This window comes from Egretta garzetta, unplaced genomic scaffold, assembly GCF_000687185.1.
Source record: "Egretta garzetta isolate BGI_Z169 unplaced genomic scaffold, ASM68718v1 scaffold60, whole genome shotgun sequence".
NCBI classification, from domain to species: Eukaryota; Metazoa; Chordata; class Aves; order Pelecaniformes; family Ardeidae; genus Egretta; species Egretta garzetta.
The window spans coordinates 2,027,617-2,046,049 of record NW_009258269.1 but is presented as its reverse complement, the minus strand read 5'-3'; the positions used below and the strand labels follow the sequence as shown (position 1 = coordinate 2,046,049).

At 41.2% G+C, this 18,433-nt stretch overlaps 1 protein-coding gene across 1 annotated transcript in view; it reads right to left on the bottom strand.

The window, feature by feature from the left end:
• The window catches only part of CTNNA1 (catenin alpha 1), a 102,162-nt gene that overhangs the window by 82,164 nt on the left and 1,565 nt on the right, over positions 1–18,433 (bottom strand). Inside the window, exons 3-6 of the mRNA XM_009633786.2 lie at positions 11,759–11,925; positions 10,866–10,985; positions 8,602–8,868; positions 5,751–5,954 (exon numbers count right to left, since the gene is read on the bottom strand). Of these exons, the coding sequence (XP_009632081.1) occupies positions 5,751–5,954; positions 8,602–8,868; positions 10,866–10,985; positions 11,759–11,925 (758 nt within the window). The remainder of the gene's footprint in view (positions 1–5,750; positions 5,955–8,601; positions 8,869–10,865; positions 10,986–11,758; positions 11,926–18,433) is intronic.

Here is an 18,433-nt window from a genome sequence, read left to right as displayed (position 1 = left end):
TGGAATGCCTGCTCTGAAACCAGCCCCCAATGGTTTTTCTCCATTTGCTGCCAGGCACCTCTAATGCAATCCAGACAGTCAAGGACACAGTCAGAATGTTAATATGAAAGCATTAAAATTCCCATTGAAATAGGACCTGTCAAGCTACTTTATGTAACATGATTTATCGTTTCCAAATGTAGCAACAAGGGATTTTATTGTACAAGAGCGTGTTGTACACAACGGGGTTCTGGGTTCGCATTCCACACTAGCCAAACCAGAATTTCTGACAAAGTTTGTGCTAGTACATGTCCGAATTACTGGTGTGCGTATGAAAGGGTAGCTATATGCATTAGAAATTGATGGGGTGCAGAATAGACTTAAAAATGAGAGCGATCTGCACATTTTTGTGCATACTAAGTAGAACTGGACACCTGATCACTGCTGCTGCATGGCTCTAAAACAGCACTTATGGAAAGAAGCCGAGCTGTCCCCATCCCTCAGGGCACTTGCATCAAGCAATAAAAATGGACTGTCAAAAGCTTAAGGAAGTTTTTATTTCCAGTCTTTTGTGTCAATCACATAAGTGATGTCTACTGCAAGCTCAATGTAGTCAAACTGAGAGCAGACTGGAAACTTCTGGTTAAGCCTGCACTTTCTAACACACTAAACCCCAACTTCAAAACCCCAACCTCAAAACCCACGATCTCCTGTTTACTATATTTAACACAGCAGCTAAAACCAAGTTCAGCGCTAATAACATCCATGGGGAGTTACAGCACAGAGCACGTACCCTCTCACGACTTACAAGTTTGTGGATTTTTGTGCCTGTAGACACATTTTCTTACCTCGCCATTCTACGCACCAGCTTCCCAGACGCAGAAATATTTCAGCTCTGTCAGCCCATTGTTCTTTTTTTATGCATTCGCTTTAAGTAGTTTAGATAATGTAACTGCAATGAAAACTACACGTATAAATTTGAGGAAGAGCTGACTGGTACCATACAGAACAGAGACATTGACAAGAATTGTACCTGCTGTCTACACTCGGCAAGGTATCACATCAGCCGCTAGTGCAGAGGCAACACTGGGATAAATTGGCATAGTGTCAAAAAAATGTTCTGCTTCATACTTTTTATTTGGAGCAAATTGCAACCGGTCAGTGTTTACCCACATGAGATTATGGAGTCAGATGCCAAAGACTGTTTCTACTGTATTTTGTTATGTTGCTGTACACAGGATCCTAGCTTTCTTACCAACTTCTTCACTGGTGCACTATTAATCTTGAACATCATTCAAGTAGATGCTTTGTTCTGTCCTCTTCCCCTGCTTAAGTCTGGTATTGATGTCCAATTAAATACAAATATGCTTTGAAATTTTTTCATTTAATTAATGAAGTACACACCAAGAATGCACAACTGCAATAGATCACACAGAGATCTGGATCTTGCCATCAATTAGTTATATTACAAACTTAGCTACGACTGATGTGGTCAGTTTATTGCATTCCAGGCAGTTGACCCCAGATCCAAGACCTTGGACTACTCCGCTTTAACAACACTGGTCAGAATCAATAATGAATTTATTTTTTTTTTTTTTAGGCATTCCCATCCTTGCTTTGCCATTCAGCACTAGCAGTAAGAATCAAGCTTACTCTAAATAATAACAACCAAACACAGGGAGACATTTGTGTTCGCTATTTCAATCCAGGAGGGACCTGTAATGCAAGTTTAAAAAAGGAAAACTATTTTCTGTTGGCATTGTGAGAAGTTAGCAAAAACCATAATGGAAACCAGCTCTCCCTAGGCAAAGTGGAAGATGAGGGAGGAAAAGCTAAAGAATCAGATGCTCCAATTAAGGGACGAGCAGCTGGCATTTTAGAGAATGTGGCTTATAAACCAAGAGGCTAGGTAATAAAGCGGCAGATGAAGTTCAGTGGACATGGGTAATAAGCAACACCCAAGGGAAAGATGATCCAGCTTAACATTCACAGAAACAGACTCCTACCACTATGACTCAGAAGCTAAATCTTGATGGTAGCCGTTTCATCGAGATACCACCTCAGTGCTCAGCAGCTATCAGAAAGCAAATCAAGTGTTAGGCATTGGTAGTACAGGCCTAAAGAACAAAACCAGAAGATACCATGACACTGCCTGAATCCCGAGCAGCAGATGCAGTTCTGGTCCCCAAATCTCAAAGGGAATCTGAAGATCCAGAGGCACAGGAGGAGACTGCAAAACGTGTTTACGCCAGCATTTGGGCTCAGATCAGAAGCAAACTTTTGAAACTCATGTCCCAGTCACTGCCACTTCATGCACTGTGATTCTCATCTCTGAGCCTTCTTGGGCCACAAGCTAGATTCTGAGTGAATCTAAACAAGGAGACAGCCAGTACCACATCAAATGCTAACTAGCACCCAGTCCACAGGAGTAGGCTAAAACCAGCTGACGCAAACTTCTATGAAATGCAGATAAGCATAGGCATGGAGTACTAATTCACTCTACAAATGCCATCCTAATCCACCATGCTGTGTGATGACAAGGGCACAGCCAAAGCTGAGAGGTGGTGTTGAACATCTTGTTTACAGCAAGCACCTAATAAAACTAGGACACTTCATTCTGAGGCAGATAAGACTGAAGTCTCCTATGGCTCTCAAACAACGCAAGTGGCATAGAAAAGGATGAGCAAGGAGTAACTGCTAAGGGTTTTTTCCTAAATGAGATGGAGGAAACTTCCAACAGAACAGGCAGAAGGTCATTCTGCTTCAAAACAAAAGGAGACCTTTCTTCACACAGCACTTATTTAAGCAGAACTCCTTGCTAACAAAGATTACAGATGCTTTTAGATTATAAGGGCACAGAAAGAAACTATACAGATTCATTGGGGAAGAGTCCACCAAGAGCCATTAAATGCAGTCAGCAACACTAGCTCTGGATCTGAGCTGCAGACTCCTAGCGCTTGGGGGATACTTCAGGCAAGTAAAATTACATACCTGCCTTGTTACTGTCCTCTTCCTTGTGGGCAGCCACTATTGACCACTGTCAAGCCAGGATACTGGCCTTGGTGTACAACATTTACTGTGCCCAAGTCAGGCTACCCTTGAAAATGGCAGGATAGGTGTGCCAGATGGAAAAGGAAATCACACACACGCACCAATCTAAGGAAAGGGGATGCAAACTTCTGTAACAAGCTCTAACAAGCAAATCTTGCCCTTCTTTTCAGGGCACAATCACAGGCTTCATCACCACGGCAGCAGATGCAGGAGGGGTCAAGAGATCCCACAATTCAGTTACTGAAAACCGTTACTCAGATAGAAACTTCTGTCACACATCGTAACACAGCCTGCAATGCCTGCAGCCCTACAGACCCTTGGGGACAGGCCCAGAGAGACAGTTAAACCATGGGTCCAAAGCACTAAACTTTGAGTTACAAACTATCTAGGAAACAGCCTTTTTATTGCCAGAGATCTAAAAGAAAACCAGGAGCTAGAGGAAGTCACTAAACCAGAAGGCATTTAAAAGCAAAAAGGAATCTGCCTCAAGACATTCCCCTGCTTCAACCTTTCCAGTGTATTCCTCATCCAATCTTCTCTCTGAATTTTTGCACTTGGCCAATAAATACCTCTTATTCCAGCACTCAGATAAGATTTATGATGCACTGCAAGTGCTGTGCAATTAACAGACTTAATGCCTGATTCACTTCCTTCTGCAAAGGAGAAAAGCACAACAGGCGCTGGCTGGGCACTGTAGCTGTGGGTATATCATACATATACATGATATGACATTTCCTCTACCACTACTGTAAGTCAGCACATCCCTACTCTTCCTGTAGATGCATCAAACCTTTTTCACTGTTTAGAGTCCCAACTATTATTCATTCTTTAGCTTAACCATTGATGGGGGTTTTTTTTCTACCCTCAGTATGGATTTTTACACACCATCCCACATTTTCACCATAATTTATCAATTGCTTTTTCCACTCCATTTCACTGCATTTCTAATCTCATTTCCCCAACTACACTGTCTACAATCGTAACATAGCAGTGACTTTAAAAAATTCAGTATGCTCCACTAATTTCACAATGTGTTAAAAGAGATAACACAGGGAATACATTCTTTCCAACTCAGCATGATTATTTTAACTTCCATATCAGAGACAACAGTACATGGCCGAGGAGGAGGGGAGGCATTTCTGCAAAAGGAAGCCAGAGCTCTGCAATCATGCACAGGTATCGACCAACTTTCAAGGAGAGAAATGCCACCAACTCTTAGGTGCAAGCCCAAGCATTTACCTCTTCCACATTTGGTGGCTGTTTTATTCTGAATCATGCCAATAGGACCTCATCCAATCCAGCAGGACATTTGTTTGAGGGATTATTATAGATGCATCATATACTAATAAAGCACCCTGCTCTGAAAGGAGTTTTAAATGGCACAACTTAGGGGTTTGCTTCCCAGCTGTAGCCTTCAGTTCTCTATAACGTCAATGCTGAGAGCGAGCTACTTTCACAGGCAATCAAGACAGCCTACATGAAGTACCTAGCTCAGCCCGCAGGCTATATAAACCTCAGCTTTCAGTTTTGTTCAATTACGTTGTCCTTGTCTTTGGTAAAGAGAAATCCTTGTTTTACTTTTTCCCTACCACACACTGCATCTGTTCTCCAATTTATACCAACCCAATCCACACACAGCAGCCTTTGGACCAGTTTTACTCTACACTGAAGTAGTTTTTGCCAAGAGATTTAACAGTAAAGTACATAACACAGAGGCATTGCTAAATAAATTCTAATTTAAAAAAAGAAAAAAAAGGTATCTCTGAACTAAGTTTTACCTCAAACATGCTCAAAAGCATAAATAAGGCTTCATCTCATCCCATTAAGATTTCTTCAGCCAATTTTACTTGCCATAGTGCTATAAGCCATGTAGTTGGCTTAAGTTGTTGCCACTTCTGCAACTTTTAATCTGAAATCAGCTTTAACAGTATAAGCTTAAAGACTAGACATAGTCTAAATCTTATGATATCCCAACCTCATCTCTTAACACAGCAAGAGCGATTCAGATTAAAACCCACAGGGATAAGGACAAAGAGGGGGAGGGAAGTCCAATATTATATCATGATGCCCTCAAACACAGAAGCTCATCTGCATGACATGACACTCCAACCGGAGAAACACTCTCAAGCTTCAAATACTGCGTGCACATTAAATGCCTAAACACTGGAGGAAAACTGCTCAAAGTCCAATACTTATACCAAACTGTTCTTGGGATTTCTTCCTGAATATTTAACTTCATACACCACCTCTACTCAAACTGAGTAGCAACAGTAATTAACTTGATTCTGAGAATCTATGCCTTTAGCTAAAAAGATGACACAGTTAAACTTTCCAAGCTTCAACAGAAGTGAAGTACTACTTTTTCCATAAGCCATGTTATCTTATGTAAACAGAGGCAGAAAACCAGACTAATTCTGTTGAATTTCTACACAAACCAGTATTAACAGTCATAAAATAAAGAGTGCCTAAAGGGTTAACCCTTTATGATGATAATAGTTGCTTGTAAGATTTAGAGATCAATTTTAAGATAAGTATGACTGACAATTTATGTATGTTTGATCCTGCCTCTTGACAAACCTTTCAGGACTACCGGTTACTGTTCAAATTCTGTTCGGGAACAGAACAAACCAGCTTCGAGACACACAGCTTCGATTCCACATTTTAGATAATCACATGGAGTTAAAAACCACACAAACTAAGACAGAACGGAAGATACTCACATTCCCCATGTATTCTGAAAGTAGATCCTGCAAGGCCTGTCGCACTGCATTACACTCGGCAACTATACGTTCCCGTCGGTCATCACGTGTGCAGGATGAATCAGCCATCAGGGCTGCTCCGCTAATGATGCTCTCCAGGCGCTCTTCCAGGGAAGGCCTAAAACGTTCTTCACTGAAGGTTGATGGATCCACAATAATTTGTTTCTAGTAAAGTAAAGGGTTTGGAAGTTAGTAATCAGACCAAGCAGTAAGTTACTGTTGAGTCATCAAGACAACCGACATTTACAGCAACCCCCCCATCAGGCATAAAAGGCAAACACCACACCATTTTGGCACCGAGGATGATTTTCACAAGTGGTTTTGTAAAATTACGGAAAGGTTCCCCAACAGATTACATTGCTAGTCATTTCTTGTGCTGCTTTGACAGCTAAACAAAACTTGGCCACAGGAAGCCTCGTTATATGAATGGCAAAAAATCAAACATGCCAGCACAAATAAGGTTCAAAGTACAGAACTCTTCTTAACTACATGTCAATGCAGACATGCCTTCACTAGTTAGCTTGTCAGATATAATTATCCCACCATGAATAAAAAAACCCAAGGAAAACAAATGTCCAAAATTAGCCTTACATATAGTGCTCTGTTGTCCTAGTTTATCCAGTCTTTCTTCTCTTCACTGTTATGCAGGTAAATACAACAGCGTTCTCAAAAAGTCTCAAATATCAACACGAATGTTTCAAACAGCACAGAAATCAGTTTCTTCATGGCAGAAAACTATCACAGGTTCATCTTGGCAGAGCATTACTAAGCACAGCTCATACTGAGAGACTGAAGGCTGAAACAGCGGTACTGATGTATCTGCTGTTCAAGGGGTCAATACCACCACCCACAGAAGTTCACCAGGAAGAAGCAGTGTAGTATTTATCACCTTGTGAGTACTTTCAGGTGGTTTATTTAAACAGGTTTGCAATTTATTAAGGAAAAATTATTTAGCCATTTCAAGGTTTGGTGGTTTGTTTAGGGTTTGGGTGGCTTTTCTTCCCACTACAGGGGCAGGAGGGGAAGATGTTCCTAACGCTTTGTAAAAGCAGCCCCCAAGTTTTTTGGAATGGGAGTTTTCACAATCAGTTTTTATGCCAGCTAACTTCAAAAGCAATGTCACAACCACTACTTCTCCCACCCGCCAGCACATTTTGTCTCCTTCCAGAGCAACCACACAGCCTTGATGGCAGGATTAGAACATGGCATGTGTTCTCCAACACGCTCCTCGTTTTTCCTGAAACTTTTAGCTGTGCAGATAGCACAATGGTAGTATGCTACAACTCCAGAACTGCACCATCAAAAACAGAGATAATCACTATCTTGTTATCTTCTGGTAGCCATTTAATATTTTACCATCACAGTAAAAACACTGGAGTGTTTGGGGGCGTGTGTGTGCAAAGCCTCTATTACAAGAGTGCAGTAACACACAAACGTTAGCAGGAAATGAAGTGCAGGGATAACATCTGCCAAGAACCTGAACACATTTGTTTTGTCAGTCTCTTTTGGCAGGAATGAGATGACAAAGCTATTGCACACAACGCGCATTGAAGCTGGCCTGCTGAATTTTTTTTTTAGAGCGCCTCACAAAGCTGAACCAAAAGCTCAAAAGCTCCATGTGAACTGCAACATTCAAAAAAGTCTCCAACCATATATTAGAGAGTTCATATAGTAAAATATGGCCATACATCAGAAATCACGTTAAATGGTTTGAGCTAAATTAGCTAATCCATGAACCTGAACTGAGCTGCTGCTTCAATTCTTCGTACTCAAGTCAGTCCTTAATATCGTGTGCTGTTACAGGACCTGCCTTCGCCTCCCACAGACACCCGCGCAAAGCTGCAATCCCTTGGGTGCTAGCCTGAGGTACCTTCTTAAGACTTACACAGCTGAACATACAACTGATGGAATTTAAGAAAAGCAGACTTAACACTGAAATTATAGTCACAAAGATCAAGACAACCATGACATCATCTCGTTACCCAAGAGATCACATAGAAAGGCTTCACACCGGACAGAGAGAACTCAACTAGTACTTTATCCTGGTAAGAAAACATGGCAGAGAAAGTGACATAGGGGAGAAGCAAGAGCAAAAAGGAGATGAGCAGTATCTGGCAAAAACAAAAGTATGAAACACCTTTTGAGTGATGGCTTTGCAATATTAAATAAAGTTTTAGAGGTAAGTTAGTGCCAAGGTGTTTAAAATTCAGAGGCTGAATCGGTGGTAGACACAGAATACTGGCTTCAAAAGGAAAGTGTTCTCAGTAAAAATGCATGGCTATCCTCAGTAACTTGCTGAATGCAAGATAAAGAATATGACAGATCAGTACAACACATCAATGTGAAAAGACTTCATTCCCAACCAAAGATCATATTAAACTTCCCACTTCATGTTCCTCTCAATAGGTAGTTTGGGCAATTCCAAATACATTATTCACTTTTAATAAGTCATTTCTGTCACCTACAAGAATATATTACATAAATATATTATGAAATAATCAATTTCAAATAAACCAAGGGCTTACATCTAATGTAGCAGTAGGCTAACTGCTATTTCAGAGCTAGTTTAACTTGACAGCCTTCAATCACCAAGAACTGCATATATAACTTTCTATAAGCCATCAATCCTAGTTTGGAAAAAGACTTTTTAAAAAATAAAAGCCTACTTCACCTGGGACTTGCTGTATTTCGGTAGAAAATGATCTTCCAGGCAATATAAATAAAAGCAAGCTGTTGCTAGTAAATCAGGTGAACAAACACAAGAGTTGGAGTTACTACTTTTTTTTTTTTTCATAAGGGGTTCAAAACTTACATCAAAGTTGTTCAGAGCATAAGCCAGCTCTCCACCTCCACCCTGCTGCTGGGCAGCATCATCTGATGCAGTTGCTTGAGCTGCGTTTGAGATGCCCGTGACCGCTTGCTGAAGCTGCTTGTAGATCAAGTCCCTGTTGGCTTTGTAAGCAGCTACATCAGGGTGCTGCAGACAGGCCTGCGATGCAGTATAAAGAATGGGAACGTTCTTCTGCAGAATTCCTCTGGCTGCCGCCATTTGATCACGGTGACCCACATCTTTCAATTCCTATTAGGAAAATTAAAAGAAAAAAAGCATTTGAGAACATTCCCCACATTTACCATCCATACACTGTCTCACTGCATCTTCAAAAAAAGGCAGGTTCTTTGCCTAGCATGCTCAGACCTAACTATCTTCTGATTGACTATCCCTATTCTTAAGAGCTCAACTAATTTCAAAACACAACAGCTTCATGAAGACAAAAAAAAAAAGTAGTACTGTAGGGCAAGTCTCAACGCCACAATTCAAAATCTGAAGCTGGACTTCTGCTCCTCACTACAGTAGAGGACCAGCATTTTGAAAGCTGTAAATCACATGGACATGCACAGAAGTTGCAAGCACACACTTTTCTCCTTTTCTCCCCACTCCTTCCAGTTTACATTACATCTACAGAATCACAAAGAAACCCAAGTCCTCAAAACAGAATACCTTACATTTTTAGATAACTTAAGAACCAAGGCAATTTTTAACTATCAAACAAACAGGAGGCTTCCCCTGCAATCTTGTCTTGTAGTTGCACATAAGAAGCATGTTCTTCTTTAATTTAAACTCCAAGACTCACAACCAGAATGTTTTCTTTAATCACACCTAGAAGATGGAGTTTACTCTCCTCAAGAGACTCAGGTACTTAATTTTAGAAGAACAAGTACATCATCTTGTTCAACTTCTTGTTCACCTCTAATCAGACAAAATTAATCCAATGACTATAACTACCACTAGTTTAAGATTAGCAAGTCCACAGGTCTTTTCCAAACACTCACTGCTGCAATTCTCTAAAGCCCCATCACCTCTGTTTTGGAACAGAAGCACTATGAATAGATAAAGCTTCTGAGTCCATCACAAGCAGTAAGTTTATGAAAGGAAGAATGAACACAGTTATTAGGAGTATGAACATTTTAAAGTTACCTCTTAAATCTTACGTAGAGGTGAGAAAATGAAGAAGTGGGCTGTCTTGCTGAGAGAAGGGGAAAAAATCTGACAGACTCTTCAGAATTAATGGGTAATATGCGACCTCTAAGATGCACACTAAGCAGGGAGGGCATTCTAAGCAGGCTTACAGATTTACAGATTTAATACAACCACTTCCCATAGCGTGGAACAATCCATCACAAAGCAGTTTAAGAACATTTATTGCATTGCCATCACAACCCTACTCCCATTTACTGCAATCAGATTTTAGATACATAACCAACTGGCAATCCATTTTAGACTGTACCCAGTTTATTTTCAAAGATGAATTGGTGCAAAAAAACCCAAGATGTATCAGAGGTGCATAAGCAGTTTTCGTTTGTACATATCAGCAGAACAAACAAACAAAAAATGCTTTACAAGAATTATGCTATTTCTGATAAATGACCACACCTCTGCTTTCTTTTGAAAACTTACCTACACAAGAATGAGTCACAACAGTGCTGTTGAACAAAACAAATTTTACACACGATTGAAGGTTAAACATAAGCTGTCCAAACAGAGAACACACACGTAACAAACAGGATTTTAAACACCTTCTCAAATGGACATTTCAGTGCAAGACTAGTCAGCATCGCCACTCACTTTCCTGGAAAGAATTATAACTCTCTGCCCAGCCGTGACTTCTGCTCCCTGTTTAAACAGACACACGGACACATTCAGTCCATCTGTGCAAACCACAGAGGCAGTGTGGTCTAGTGGTGAGCGCACCAGGCACCAACTCGTATCTCAATTCTCTTTCCTTACCCACACCTGCACTGCTTTGAAATGGGAAGCAGCATTTCATTAAGGTACTAAAGCATTAACATAAACAAACGCTACTAGAATAAATTCCGTCAGCAGCAGTACACTACAGCTGAGCAGACGTTCCGCTTACCAGGCAAGCTCAAATTTTCTAAACATGGCAGAGTGCAACACAAAAGAAAAAAAAAGTATTAGCAGCAATGGGTGCTGTCCAAGACTGGAAAGGGTGCCTTATTTTCTTATTTTGAAAAAGAATAAATAATATACAGAAGCAAGAGCTGCCATCACTATACCTGTTGTCTTTTGGCTGCCATTATGTTAAGCTTGTCCACTTCTGGTTTGAGGGCTTTGTACTGGATACCCAAATCTTGCTCTGTGCCAGCATTTCTTAGTTTCAAGATACCTTCTTCCACCTAAAAGAATTATATTCACATATTTTTCCAAGTAATACAGTCCACAGTTCAGGAAGTAATTCAGAATGTACTTCAGAGCAGACAGAGAAAGCAATCTTCCTCTGCCCCCTTTTATTTTTTGGAGAGAGATACTTCAAAGGCTAATAGTACTGGAGGCTTAGCTACCAGAGACAGCCAAGTACCCGCATTTGAAAGAGCATGAAGGAGCCCAGGGCCCTGGCAGAGCTCTCGCAGTGGCCATTGAAGGGCATGAGGAGCGTCCTCAAAGCCCTGCCACAAAAGCGGGCCCAGTATTGAATCTCATTTCATTTCAAATTCTGTACAAACCACCCACCCACCCTCTTGCTCGTGGGAAGAAAAGGTTTCCTCAAATATTCCACGTTCATTTTATTTAGTCTACTGAAGCTACTCATCCCTAGTAGCTATGAGGGAGCACTGGTTATAAGAAAGCCAAATCATTTCTAAGATGAAAAAAGCTGGTTATCACCTGCAGTTGCAGACCATAGTGCATTTAGTTTCAATACTGAAAGTTCAGAATAAAGTGCAACACAATGTCAAAAGCTACTGACAGTGAGCATAAAAACAAGTGACAAACTTCCACTGCACACATTTTGCTCAGAGGAAAAACCCTAACAACCTCCCTGCTCCAGAAGTGAACCGCTGACAGTGCACACGCCAGGGTCAGCACACATGCATGAAACTAAGCCGCCTGACAGAGCACGCCCGGCGTGCCAGGCATGGCAAAGTGAACCACAGCAAAGAACTACACTTACTACTTTAAGTTGAACAAGCAGCTTGTAGACATCTGCCATGTCGGCCAAAATCAGCAGTCGAGTAACAGCGGAGAGGAGGGCGCGCGCCGCTCGGACCATGTTCCCTCGTTTCACAGAGGAGCAGGGGTCATCTGCAAACTCCCCCGAAGCGCTCTTCATCAAGTCACCTGCACAAGGGGAGAAGATGGTCTGACTTTAACACCACACAGCATTTCTTGTAAGGGGCTGTGAGGACTCCTGGGCAAGCCAATCTAAGGCTTGAAAACAAAATGTGTTTGCCAAAACATAGCCAGCAATTAAGATTGCATGCAGCTACCTCCGAGTATGGCTACCACGTGGTATCAGGGTAGAGGGGCTTGTGCAGGGAGAAGGAGCTGGGAAATAACACTGTGGTCCTTATTTCCAGTTGTACAAGTGTTCTAACATGCCAGAATCCTCTGGAGAGGCAAATTTAGCATGCCTTCGTTATTACATTCAGGACTGCAGTTATTTCACAAACTACAATGCTTTCAAAGCTTCAGCAAAAGCTTTGATTGTGTGCGTGTAGGAGTTAAGCAGAAAGCAGCAGAAAGTACAGTAAACACACAAGGAAATGCCACAGCTCATGGGACTGTAAACAACTCGGAGGGATGACCTGGCTGGATATGCCCTGGTTTGCATTCAAAGCAAGGCACAGCTTAGTAAAACGCTTCAATGTTTCATAGCCTGTGGGTCTGCATCTGGTGCAGGAGGAAAGAATTTGGGTTTCAGATAGTAACAATGCAATTGGTTAACTATGAAAAGCAAAGGCCACTTTACACAGCTAGAGAAATTCCTCCTGAAGGCATTTGGAAAGCATAAAAGTAATGTCTGCATATAGTCAGGAGTAAATTTTGGATTTTGCCCCCCCTCTTTCTGGGGCAGCATTTTGCTTCCAGTACCACAGTTCCTACACAGCAGCAAGTTTTGGAATCCACATTATTATTCTTGGATCTCTTTGCATTTCAGAAACATTTGGTGAACAGCTAGGATTTAGTTTTAGAAAATGCTAGGTACTCAGGGCTGAAGATTTACAGCCAGCTGGAGATGACCAAAAAGCAGGCAAACTGTGTTATAACTAACTGCTGTGTCAGAGGCTTCCCAAACTTGTATGAAAAAGCATCCATATGGCCAAATGCCAAAACAAAACCAGCATGTCTCAGACAAGAAGAAAGGAATCTCAAACAGCTCTTGACAAGTGAAAGCTGACAGTGACCCCCATCGAGCCTGCTACCAAATGGGGCGGGGTGAGATTTGCACCAAAATCCCAAGACAATGCAGTGGCATCATCCCGCCAACAGCTTCCCTGCTCCCACAGCTGGGCAATCACTGCAGAGTATCCCCAGCATGGGAAGTGTTTCAATTTTATTGTAATAACTTTTTTTTTTTTTTAAAACTCCTATTTTAACTACTCAACAATACCTACAACTGGTTAACCATCCACATGCTTACCGTTAAGCAATTAATATCTTGCCCTGGAAGAGTTTTTAGCACCCAAGCACTCTACACCTTCATAGCTAAATACAGCCCAAACACAGCTGCCAGCCTGTCCAAGCAACTACATCAAGATACTCAATTCTGTTCAAATGCTCCCTCCTATGTAACACCCTTCCATCATCTTAAATAATATGACTAAGAGTGGCATACAACATTTTAAGATAAAAATATGCTACTTCAGTGCTGTGACATATGAAAAAAGCTTCTGTCCAAGTACAGACCAGCTATAAATATCAATCTAAAGCTATCCCTTACCCAACTTTTTGAGGAACACAACTCATTATTTTAACAAGTGTTAAGAGCCGCAGATTTCCAGATGGGTGAAAGACGATGCATCTGCAACCAGCCATGAGATTATAAAACCCCTACACAGCTGACATGACCCTTTCTTTACTCCTTCTGGAAGAGCCTAATAATAGTGAAATTAATGTCACCACCACAAGTATGAAATCTAGTAACAATCTCAGGCTTTAAAGATATATGCCAGAACCAAAATTCACTACAAATATTTCCTCCCTCATTTACTTCCATGTAAAATTCCCACATTTCCAACTCCCAAAAGGGAGGAATGTTGTTTCCATTTATTTCCTTTTAGAACAACTCAGAGAGGTGGCCACTCACTTCATCTGAATCTCAGAAACTCCTAACAAGGTTAAAAACCAAAATTATCCTCTACCCATCTCTTCAATTGCAACCTTGCAAGCCAGTCCTGAAATAAGATGCTATTCCTTTTTATTTTAACCAGAGACTTTAAAAGATTTAGTGAGTTTCAAACAGCTTGTCAGGGTGTCAAAAGATAGCCAGCTTCCCAGAATTAAGGTAAGATTATATTTAAAGTTGTTGCATATATATTTTTTTTTTCTCCTCTGGCTTTCAGACTTCTTTTACAAAACCAAAGCAACATGGGATAGTTATTTCAGCTAGATTCAAAAGGGTAAGAGGGAGCTCTGCCCTGGCATACATACGCAGCTACTGCATTACATGTGCGCATTAGCAGTTCAACTTGGATCCAGCATAATCTTCTTCTTTTCACATTTGAATCACAGGTAACACAGCAAGTTTGAAAGCAGGATTTCAACAGTTAAAATAAATACACTGCAGAAGAGTCAGACTATGAGGCTCAGATTACACAGCTGGTACAAATTCCTATATGAGTAATCTGTTTTTCCAATATAACCTTAGATTTTCACTAGATATTACAAGGGAAAGATAATAAAACAGAGCCGAGAAAAGAAGAGGCAACAGTAGCCATACTATGATCTTGTCAATAAAGCACTAAGAATTCAATTAAATCTAATGGAACAAAGCCCATTTCAGAAATAGTAAGATTTTAGTCCATCAAAAGAAAATTACCATTTTCTAGTCTCATTCCCACCATGCCCACAGGGTCTGACAGCACTTTCAGACAGCACTATTAATCCTCCTCAGCAGCACAGTACACGATGACCATGACAGAGAGGGCTTTCTTTATCCCAACACCGATGGAACAGGAAAGTGGCAGAGAAGACAGGCAAGGCAGGAAGGACACACATAGGCACTGATGCTTTTTTCCAAGCTAGAAATTTGTGCCCACACATCACCTTTCTGCACCCTCCAGTTCAAAGCCCATCTCCAGGCTGCGTTGCTGGCAGTATTAAAATCACGGAGAGCACCATCAGGCTGCCTGCTCATAACAGCCCATCACAGTTCCCTGGAGGTTGCCTATTCCTCACCAAATGAAGGCAAGCATGAAATCAGTTTTTCAAGACTCTGCTATTCTGGATATGAAGTCCTATCTTACCACTAATGCCACCTTCAGTGTCCACCATGAGTGTCGGAACAGGCTGCCCTTGCTTTCTACAAGAAATGACAAGACCCCATTATCTCCTTTTGCCATACCAACATGGGAGTTGATACTTATGGCAACAAAAGCTTCTGTTAATTCCTTAATCTTGTCTTCAATTAAATCCGTATACTGCCTACAACACTCCTCCCACAGTTTGCCGAAAGCTATCTCACAGCTGCCTTAGATTATGGCTTTTGAAAGATCTCAAGTCCTTGGCTGGAGGAGTGTACCACTTCTAATACAAGTGGTACACTCCTAAAACATTTTTCTTGCAGGAAAACAACTGAGAACCCTTTGCACCCTTCCGAGAAACTAAGCTACCTGGTCACAACAGAATTTTAAAGTTGAGTTTTCCAAGAATAATTTAGTGGTTAAATTCACATTATTCCGCAACTGGCCTCCTCCTTGGAAATCCTTAAGGCATGCATCTTGTGTGAAGTACAGTTGAAAAAATGTTTTATCCTCTCCTAATTTGTCTCACTGTTCAGTTTTGGAGAAAGCTTCACTCAGAAACACAGGGCGGAAAGACATCACTCTGAATCAGTAGGTTCAGTCCCCTGCATTTGCAATCATGAAACATGATCAAAGTCCACAGGATTCACAAGACCATTCATCCATTCTCTTACCTCAAACCCTATGCACAGGCTTAAGCTTTTTAATTTTAAGCTTTAATTTTTGGTCTTTTATGTAAAATTACCATAGGAGGAAAGACAACAGTAAGAGCATAGCTAACACTCTGGATCCTCACGCTCACATGCAGATACATAGAGGCAGTGAACGTCAGTCGTCACTACTCCAAGAAAGCAAGAATAGCCTGGTCAGCCTGACACAAAAGAAATTTCCTTCTTGACCCCAGAGTTTGCAACCTGTCTCAGTGCCAAGCACCAGGGTAAGAAACTGGTTCAGCCCAAACCCCTTCGCACGAGCACCAGAAGAGCTGACCAGTTCAACTTTCAATCAGTCTTCAATGCTTCACGAGAAGGTAAAACCCTATAGAGAGCTTACAGTGGGGGAGTAAGACTGGGCGAGACCAATGTTGCCCTTTCTATCACCAAGCAAAACTCCAATGGCAGAAATTTATGTAACTAACGCTGTAAGGGCGCTGAAATCAGAGATGTTCACATCAGACGTTTTCTCAGTACTAAGTCTTTTCTATAACCACAGAAGGGTCTATTCTGAAAAACAGTTTGGTTCTTTGTCTCCGCTATTCTATTCAACATCTTGTTTTAAGAAGTTTCACTACTTTAAAAGAAATCAAAAATCCAAAGCTTTAAAGGGCCAGGAATCTAACTTTAGGATATTTCATGAACTTGTTTAATATTTAAAGCAAGTTGTAATTTATTCTTCCATTGTAAAAATCAGGAAGACTTTGAAGATCCACTTATATTGATTTAGTATGTAGCCATACTATCATTCATTCTAAATAGCTCTTTTCACTTCTTTGTTTTTACCCCCAACAAATGGGATTTTATGAACAAGCGTGCTCACTAAAATCATGTACCCTCTCAATCTTCTTCTTGCTAGGCTAAAAAAAAAAATTTTAATTTTCTCTGATGAGACAAGTTATCTATTGTCCTAATCATCTTCATAACCTCTGTCTACATTCATTCATCTTTTTTTATTATGGTAACTAAACTGCTCCCTACTCTAAATAGAGGCATTATTAATTCTATTTTCCTGTCTTCTGCCGAAGATAAATTGTGCTATACATCTATAATCCCACCGCTGCAGTCAGACGCACAGATGCTGCCAGTTCATGATCACCCTACTGCTGACCAAGACACCCAAATTCTCCTCTCCACTTTTGACCCCCGTTGCAAGAGGCAGATAGAGGCACCAACAACTGGAAGTTTTGCTAAGCACACGCATAGGCTTTCTATCACACTTCCCTCATTTCTCCAGTTCATGAATTCAACTGGCCTACCACAATACTGGAAACACTTCTGAAGTGCATGGACTGTATGTGAACGCGTACGTTGACAGTTTGTATCTCCTTGCTGTTATTAGCACTACTGAGAACTGCAACGCGCCCCTGGGCACTGGCAGCAATAAGCCTTCCCTCTGTTGCATCTAATTTTTCACCATTTGCTTTTAATTTCCTCAAAGGTTTGTTTTTTCATTTCCTTACAAAGAGCTGCTCTGCTAAACCTGATCGAACACTGGCACCATGACAGGGCACAGGCTTTTATTCTTGGTCGTGCCGCCCCAGCAGCCCAGCCTTGCTGCGATCTCATCCCCACAGCCGGCGGTGGGCACCAGTCGTAATCAGGCAAATCACCCAAGTCTAATCATCATCCACCCAGCTTCGGAACACAGATAACAGCTACCCTCTTTATGCACCACATTTCATGCAAGCAGCAAACAGTACAAAGGGAGGAAGAATTAAGGTGGGAAGTTATTTCTCTCCAGCACCTCTCAGCTATGAACTCCACCTCCTCTGTCAAAGATCAACAGAGCAGGGAGGTTTTGGCATCAAGTCTACGTGTAGTCTCAAAATCAAGCAGGGGGCAAGAAACAAGTGAAAGGGTCATCCTGAAGGTTTTTATATCAGTCTCTCCTTCCTACCAGCTTGTCGCTGCAACTACAAATTCAGCTAACGGAAATTCTCAGTCCCGAGGGCTGAGTACAGCTCCCTTGCTCACCAGCATCACTAAGAGATCATCATCTGGAGGTACTCACAGATGAGCTCTGACTCTCAATTCTGAGCAGCAATCAAGCAAGCACCAAGAGTTAAAGGCTTCAAGACAGAGGTGTCTCTTGCTGTTGGTTGTTGTTGTTAAATTAAGCCAACTCAATTAGCCCCTTATATTGCAGCCTTCTCATGTTGATCTTTCTTTGGTCTGTCAGCCAGGCTCATCCAGAACTTAGAACCATTTTCAACTAATATTTTATCACTGTGCAACTTCAGCTACAAACAAGTAATTAATGCTAATGAGTTTTCCTTTTTTTGCAGCAGCAGCAGCCACCATTAATACCAGTTGACTGGGTTTCACTGAAGCATAGAAAAGGCTCATGACTGGAAGAATGATAAATGATTTATGAGCAACAATATTTACTAGTGCATATTTCAGAGTAAGCAAGCTCCATAGGCTTTTCTTGCAGGTCTTCTCCAAGAAAGTGAAAAAGAAAAAGATAAAAATCGACACTAGATGTGGGGGAGGAAGCCTGGAATATTTAATCAAGGTCCTCACATTCTGTTTGTTGTTGTTTACATTTTGCATATTTGAGACACCCGGCTCTGTCAAGTCAACACTCAGCTCTTCCTCCTACAATGCTGTTTTGTACACATTCAAATACTGAAGAAGTTATTGACATATTTGAGACTCGGTTCCATA